The sequence below is a fragment of the Saccostrea cucullata genome, unplaced genomic scaffold (assembly GCF_032062105.1).
Source record: "Saccostrea cucullata isolate Sc308-1 unplaced genomic scaffold, CSIRO_AGI_Scuc_v1 ctg487, whole genome shotgun sequence".
Classification (NCBI taxonomy): domain Eukaryota; kingdom Metazoa; phylum Mollusca; class Bivalvia; order Ostreida; family Ostreidae; genus Saccostrea; species Saccostrea cuccullata.
The window spans coordinates 126,332-134,602 of NW_026920923.1; the positions used below are offsets into that span (position 1 = coordinate 126,332).

At 32.1% G+C, this 8,271-nt stretch overlaps 1 protein-coding gene across 1 annotated transcript in view; it reads left to right on the forward strand.

Annotated features, from left to right (window-relative positions):
* The window catches only part of LOC134258663 (tRNA (guanine-N(7)-)-methyltransferase non-catalytic subunit wdr4-like), a 78,754-nt gene extending 71,736 nt beyond the window's left edge, over positions 1-7,018 (forward strand). The window contains exons 5-10 of the mRNA XM_062741206.1: positions 170-282; positions 1,065-1,122; positions 4,431-4,567; positions 4,922-5,108; positions 5,971-6,052; positions 6,353-7,018. Of these exons, the coding sequence (XP_062597190.1) occupies positions 170-282; positions 1,065-1,122; positions 4,431-4,567; positions 4,922-5,108; positions 5,971-6,052; positions 6,353-6,504 (729 nt within the window). The 3' untranslated portion in view covers positions 6,505-7,018. The remainder of the gene's footprint in view (positions 1-169; positions 283-1,064; positions 1,123-4,430; positions 4,568-4,921; positions 5,109-5,970; positions 6,053-6,352) is intronic.
* Positions 7,019-8,271: the final 1,253 nt, after the last annotated feature.

Consider the following 8,271-nt stretch of genomic DNA (forward strand, 5'->3'; position numbering starts at 1 on the left):
TAAGCTTTTTAAAAGAACAAAAAAAAATAGTCATAGCAATGTTTGTGCCTGATGCATTGTAACTTTCCCTATATAATAAAATTGTATTCTGGTCTGACTCCCAGAAAGTCTGAAACTGCAGTTAAGGGTTTAAGTATGTGTAAAAAATTACCTTTCTGTTTATTTTCAGTTGACAACAAAGAGAGATAAATATGTAGTGACTGCAGACAGAGACAACAAAGTCAGGATCAGCAACTACCCCAACAGTTATAATGTCCACAGTTTTTGTCTTCACCACACAGAGTAAGTTTATAAAAATAGTCCAATCCACACCTAGCAATAGTTATGTCCCTTTGCAGGGTCAACCAAAAGGTCAAAAGGGAAAGAAGTGACATTTCTCCTCTTTATGCTACTAAACATTTGGGCATGCTCTGATAAATCCACTGTGTTTAATTTTTTTTTCTTTCAATAAATGGGTAGCCCCAGCTTGGGGTAATCATTATGCAGGATGCACATAATTTTTCCAGTCCGATGACAAAGTTACAAACAAGAAAAGTATAAAGTCTACAGTAAGTAGTGAGGATTCTATGTGTTTTTCCCCAAAGATGTCGGCCAAGGGACATAACTTTTGAAAAGTGTGGATTCAACTGTTAGAACTATTTTTGCTATGTGCTATTTTTGCCCTTTTTACAATAAACTATTAAAGAACAATAATTCCCCATTTGAAACTGTCCGTGCAGACACCTTAAACAGGCACCCCACAGTGCACCACAAAGTGGAGCATCAAGCAAAGAGCATATCTATTAATTAAGACAGCATTATAGACATAAGTTTCAATGCAAATTATGTCACTTTTGTTTCCAATAAAGGACAGCACACACAAGTACATTACTGTATTCCTTCAACTCTATCGTAGGTGAATAAAAGTAATTCTGATAGATTTGCCAATTTTAAATTTGGCTTTTGAAGCCAAGAATGGGGAAATAAAAATGGAATGATAATATCCTTGTAAGAATGTTAGAACTTTTAAAAGTAAATTGTGAAGTTTTCAACAATGATAAATATGATTAACATTCTCTTTCTAGGTATGTATCAAGCCTTGTGTATAATGAAGACCAGGATAGCATCATATCAGGAAGTGGGGTAGGTACTTAAAGTCCCTTTACCATTGATTTATTGGTCATTCATTAAGGTTTTACTAAAAGCAGAAAGATGTAGCAATGGGCCAAGATTCAAACTCTGATCCCTCCACATTTCGTAGATACTGATGTTCCACTAAGCTGCTGGTTACCATCAACACTACAGAGTTTACTTTGATTCTTAAAAATATTTGTCCCTGGCGATAAAATATGATACTGACCCTTTTGTTGCCTTGTTTGAGGTCTTCAAAAAGGGAAGGGGGGGGGAGAAGGGTTGCACAGCACCATTCAAATGGAAGAAAAAAAGTAAATTGTTTAGGGATTCAAACCCTGGTATCTTTCACGTGGACTTTGTTGATTCATTTGATAACTAAAGGACTCCTCCAAGTACTTCATGTGTTGTATGGTTTAAGTGCCTGATACTTGTGAATTGTTCCTTATTACCATTTTTTTTACAGTGTCTGATAAAAAACAATTTGAATTTAGAGTCAAGTATTGTGTATAAAAACAGATTTGAATCTCTATGGGAGTTACACAGGGACGGAGAGAGGGGGTATTAGATACAAGCTTATAACCTAATACAGTATGGAGAACAGATTATAAAAATCACACTCTCTTGTCAACAAAAACTTAGCGGTCAAAGATTAATTTTTTAACTAGCTGTGGTAGTGGGGATACTCTATGTGGCTATAGAAATGTCGCACATTGTAAGGTAGCCGCATTCACACTGTGGCTTACGAGGGGAGAATAATCAATCATAAGAATTTGTGATACAGGGGTTCTGTTTATTTTACCAAAGGGACTTTTTTGTCTACTGCTCATATTACAGTTGTATTGTCCCTCACAAGCAATATGTTGCACTGGCTGCACAATGCAGTGCATTGGTGCTCATCATGTTTTTTATCTCCCAAACAATAATTTAATTTTCATCCGCCCACTGCATCAGATAATTTAATATCTAGAATTATATCCGAGGGTGATGCTGTAGGCAAGATCCTAATCATTGGCCAAGAAATGTATTGTTACAAAATTAGCCTGTTTATGAAATACGAAAACAGATGTTTATCCTCATGCGGTCCGACATGTACTATTTTTTTTCTTGACAGTGTGACAATTTGAGCTCACAGATGCACATTTTAAAATTTGATTTGTTAATGGTCTGTTTAATTCTTTTTTCCTGGTAAATGAAAAATTCAGATCAATTTTTAAACATATTCAACTATAATTACATAAGAAATTGTTTGTACTAATGTGGTTTATCATCAAATTAAATTATTTCTAAGTACCAGGTACTTAAAAAAAAGGATGGATATCTTATACCTATGACTACTTAATATAATGAATATTATACAGTCTTGGAGAAAAAAATAAGTATAAGGTCTTTTTACTTTCAAAACTAATGTGGAAATATGTTGTTAAAAAAGAAATTTTTTTGTTCAAAGCAAATTGATTAGGTTCTGTTTATTTTGGTTTAATTAATGTTCTAAGAAGTCTTGGCAAAAACAAGTCCTAACCTTGTTTATTTTTTAAGTGAAGAAGTATACAACTTTGAGCAAGAGATATGCTATCTCAAAGACTCCATTTGGAAAATTAAATTCTACATTGTTTAATTTTTTTTTTAAAAGTTGAAGACTTTGCCTAGAGTTGTTTATATATAAAGGAAGGGTAATAGACCCTGTCATGGGTCCAGATGCTGCCTGGTATGGATCTAGATAAGAGTATTTTCCTTGAGTTGTATAAACACAGAATTGTATGGCCAAACTAATTGTCTGCCAAATCCCGGACACAATGTGCAGTGTCACATCAGCTGTATAGAGTTTCCTTCTGATAAACGCTGGCAACATCTCGCCGCATTATTCCACTAATGTATCGCCGTGGTGATCCGCTCATTGTGGTCAAACCTATGAATGACTCCTACGATTAGAACAAATTAGCGGTATTTGGGGTTTTGTCACATAATGCAACTAGGTCTGCTTTCATATTAATTGCATCTATTAATTTACACAACAATATATTTTTTTGAGTGATTAGAGTTGGCTGAAATTGGAGAAGACTAATTGGAGAAAAGTGTGTTTCAGATTGAAGGAAAGATAAGCTTCATAGAATTTTTGTTCAAATTCAGGGCAGGGTCAAACTATCGAGTAACATGCATTTTGCTTAACCAATTAATTTCTTATGTTACCTGAAAACTATATTGCCTAATAAATCAGGTTTTATGCAAACAGAAATTTGAATTGTATTTTTCTTTTTTTTAATAATAGAAATAATTGCAGGATTTATTTTCATAAATGGAAGATGAAATGATATCCTGTATTTTTTATTTTTACTTTACAGGTAAAAAAAAAGATACTGTATTGAGTTAAATTGTACTTTTCATGGAATTTGAAAATAATATTTTAGAAATTACGCTACTTGCTGAATCTAAATAGAATTTACAAAAAATATTGAAAATGGCCTGCAGTATTTGTTCAGAAATTCTGTTAAATTGTGATATTATTATTTACTTCATGTACGTCAGTGACAGAAATATTAAACCATCATTGTTCTTCATATTTGTGTTAGAAAACCCATTTCAGGCTCTGGTTGAAGTAAATTTACAAACATGTGAATGTTAAATTATCCTTTTTCTTTCATTTTAAATATCACACGCATGACATCTAGAATAAGTTCTCAGGTTGGTGGTGTTGGTGGGGTGTCCACACCAACTAAAAAGAAATCTGACAGGCACTGAAAGCAAAATATCAATAAATTGTAAATGGAAACAATTTTTCTAAACTCTAAATCCTATTTCACATGGTGGAGTGGGGTCACTGGAATGGGTTTGGATGTACAAGTTACTTTTCATCATATAATATAATGTACAGTGTATAAAATTCTCTTTAGTTACCAGGGACCTTTGTTCTCTAAGGGTGTCTAAAGTCAGTTTGGTTACTTTACTATATAAGTTATTTAACTTTGAAATCCCCATAGGAGGGGGGTCTTCAAACCCCCAAACTCTGACCATTCCCTCTCAGATCTGTGCATGTATTCATGACATATTCTTAATCACAGAGACCTTACTTCTGATAAAATATTACTTGTATTGCTCACAGAGGTTTAATTACCCGTATATGCAGAATTATCATTATAGCTCGTTTCTCTGACAGCAAAATAAAGTTTGTTATTTAAAAAAAAAAAGAAGAAAAATTAAAAATGCTGCTGATATTGAAAAAAAAAAAATTGATAATGACGATAAATTTCACCTTGAAATAGAGCATATTTACCAAAAGTAAGAAACTGAATTGTACTCAGTAGGCTAATTTTATTTTACAGGATGGTAGCTTGGTAGTATGGAATATGGATGGTCAAGTGCTTTCTCAAACATTTTGTTCCAGAGGGGAAACAACTCTTGCAATTAAGAAATTAGTTTTGGAAAAGAACCTCAAGTTGTTATCTGTGATTTTCTTTAAGTAAGTAAAGCAAGTCCTTGACATTGACTTTGTAAGATTAAATGATAGAAAATGGAGAAAAGTGTATTTGTTAAATATGCTATCAGATTCATTTCTCCACACTGAAAACCTCTCTCATTAAATGAAATCACATATTTCCAAGTTGTGATCATTGTGTTTGGATTTCGAAAGCATGTACTATATTTATGAATATGAATGTTATTTATTTATTTTTTTTTATCAATAATCATCTGTAAGTTACATATTTTTTATTCTCTGTCTTTAAAATCATATTAAACTTTAATAAATTGGGAAAAGCTCATATGATTTTATCATCTTATTTTGATGTTTATTCTTTCACTTTCTGATATACAGTTCCCCCATTGTACAGTTATACTCGGTGGATGCTGGGGTGTTACATCATCTTCAGGATTTACATCTCACCAGCTCCGTGTGGGACTTGACCTTTGACTGTAAAGGTCAACTCTGGTTGCTACAGAAACAGGAAGGTGACACTGTACGGGTCTACACATGTCAAAGGTCACAGGCTGGTCAATTAAAGGTAAGGTCATAGCACTTTTCTAATCTGAGATGGCAGTTGGTTAAGTCATTCTAAGAAATATCGCACATACAGTAAAGATTTTCCTCTCAATGTAGAATTTTTTATTGCATCATATATTCTAAGAGTTACAAATTTCTTATAGATTAATCCTGTATTTACACACTCTTTGTTTGTGTGCACCTACTCAATAAATTCCTGCTCTCAATGTTAGAATATTTTGTGTTTGATTTTTGATCAATCTTTGTATAAAGTGCTATCATTTGAGACAGAGCTGCAAAAAACACATCATTGCTAGAGTGGTTGCATGTATAACTTAAAATGTAAGAAGAACTTAATTTAATTTGTTTTCTGGGTTCTTTGAATGGATATATAAATCCTCATTAGCATATTTTTTACTTAATCTGCAGAATTGAGGCATTGATGGACTAAACCATTTGGAATAATGTGATTTTTAAAATTCTTTTTTATAGCATTTTTCCAAGAATTTATTTTAAAAATAGAATAGAAAAAAATCATAATTTCTGAGTCCATTTTCTAAATATATCCCAAATTCATACCTGAGTTTTTAGCATTGTTTGATACACAAGTATTAATGACAAAAAAGAGGCCAATATTTTCACCATTCAGTCTCTTATCCACTGCTTTTAAATCTACAATTACAAGCTGTTTCTCTAATTAAAGTACATATGTAGCTCTACCAACCATTTTTCATTGAAGTATTTAGGTACAACTAGTGTCAGGCTGGCTTTAGGAGTTGATGAGCAGATCTTTGTCAACAACACATGGGCAATTTAATAAACTTTTAACTCGGGGACCCCTAACAGTAGAAGCCAATTAATCATGGATTCATTGTTTGTTTAAGGTGGAACAGCTACATTCAGCTCATCCTTGTGCAGAAAACAAGGTGTTAGACATGTTCAATAAAGACTGGGCATTTTTCAAAGGTTTGTCAAACTTTATATTCCTCTGATAAATTGATAACAGAGAAAATTTTATATCAATTTCAGCTCAGGGGTTCAAATTTTCCCCATAAAGCTGTATATATATTTTGAAAAATATTATAGGCTTTTATAACGGAAATAGTCAATTTATTGGTAATCAAATGTTGATGAAGTTCACTGAGTACAAGAATATAGATAATACAGTTAAATGTTTGGGTTTTTATATTCTTTAAATGGAGTTTAAGACAATAAGAATTAAAGAATCGGAAAGTTTCAATGAACAAAATCGTGTTTTTCCTTCAGCATCAGAAATGGCCCCAGACTTGTCTTTGGATTTTAAGAAGAAGGAGACACCAGATAACTACTCTATTTACCTCCAGAAAAAAGAAGATCGCATCAAGCAAGCCCAAAACCAGCCAACAGAACCCCTACCTAAAAAGACCAAGTCCAGCTAGCACTAATAAGACAATATCAAATAGCAAAATAATTGACATAAGTTTTTGAATACATGCACACTGTTTTTGAAGACAATTGAATACCTTTGAAGATTTGAAATAGTCTGAAGAAATGGAAATCAACTTAAATTTCAAGAGAGTGTTTGAAAAACAGGATCAGTGATGCTGTCCAGAATTAAGTGTGTGGACAACTACCAGTCCCTTTAGCATACATTGTAAAATACTGTCATTAGAAACCAAATTTAATAAAACTAAAAAGCATATCCCATGTACCCATGTCAGAACTCTTCTGTAAAGGAGTGCAGAAATAGTATGTTAATTGGGATAAGTAACACCTTCAAAGCAAATGGACAGAAAATTAATTTTGTGTCTAAGTTTGTGAATAGAAGACACAAAATACAATTAACATTTAAAAAGGAAAATGAATAAATATACTACATCTTTTATTATACAATTTACATGTAATTGTATTGACAAAGAAGATTCTCTTATTGTTTTTTTATGAAATGTCAAAGAGGAAAAATGTATAATTCAAAGTTAATTGATTATATAAATCAAAAAAAATAAAAATGCTTGAGTGCTTTTTGGAGTAATCATTATAGCTTGAGTGTGGAGTATGTCTATTTTAGAAGAGTTCAAGAAAAGACATTTTAATTTTAAAAAAAATAGGTTACAATACAAAGTTAGAACTTAAAACAGTGGATTATTGGAAATCAACCTTCATTGAAACCAAACATTAATGTTAAGAAACCAGAGAGCAAACCTCAAGACCATAAAAAGAATAAACCAAAGTCCAATTCATATTTTGAATATCTTGATTTTTCTCTAGCAAACATGTCTTTAAAGAAGCTGTAAAATGGGTTAGAAAGAGATGGATCTGTACATAAATATAATATATTGAAAATGGAGGGGGGGGGATAAAGAGGCTTAAACGTATGTTCTCTCCTTGGGAGGTATATATTCTGAGAAATTAATATTGGAATATAAATGCAAAGTGTAGTAATGAAATTTCATTCTTAAATTGTTATAAAAAATTAAAACCGTCATGTGTCAAATATTGGGCATGAATTCGTTCATTACAACTTAGTGTTATTTTATTGCAGTATTGGGATTTACAATATTATGGTATATAAAAAAATATATGGATTTTTTTTTAATTTACATTAAAATGAACCAAAATGAATACTAGTCACCTGTCATGGGTTATGATTGCAGGGAATGAAATGCATTTTTTTATTATCATAAAAATATCTAGCGATATCATATTTATATGGTAATCTCCTTTTTTCACATACTCCATTCTGATTGAATAGAGGTTAAAATGGGATATTATAAAATACTGCATATTCACCTTAGAATTTTTGTCTAAGAAAACGATCACTCCACAAATACATTAAGCTTGTCAATAACCGAAGTGGGCCTTTGGTCGCGGCTTTAACTCTTCTTTTTGTCATGTTAATGGATAATTTCAAATGAATATCAAAATCTTTTTAAAAATAATGCATCGGCATAATCTGGGGAGATTTAAAGAGAGGAATTGCTTGAAAACAAATCAGTTTAGGTAGAGCTGTATAGAACAATACAAATATTATTACCGGGACTTCCATGAATGAACACCCCGGCGGCTGCTCACATCTTACAATGGTCCGAGTTTTCTCTTTTTAATGCGCTTTACACTGTGAAGCACATCATTTTTGCTTTCCCACCATTTTCTAAAACACTTTATATGAATAATGATCTCCTTTTGCCTTAAAACACAAAACACCC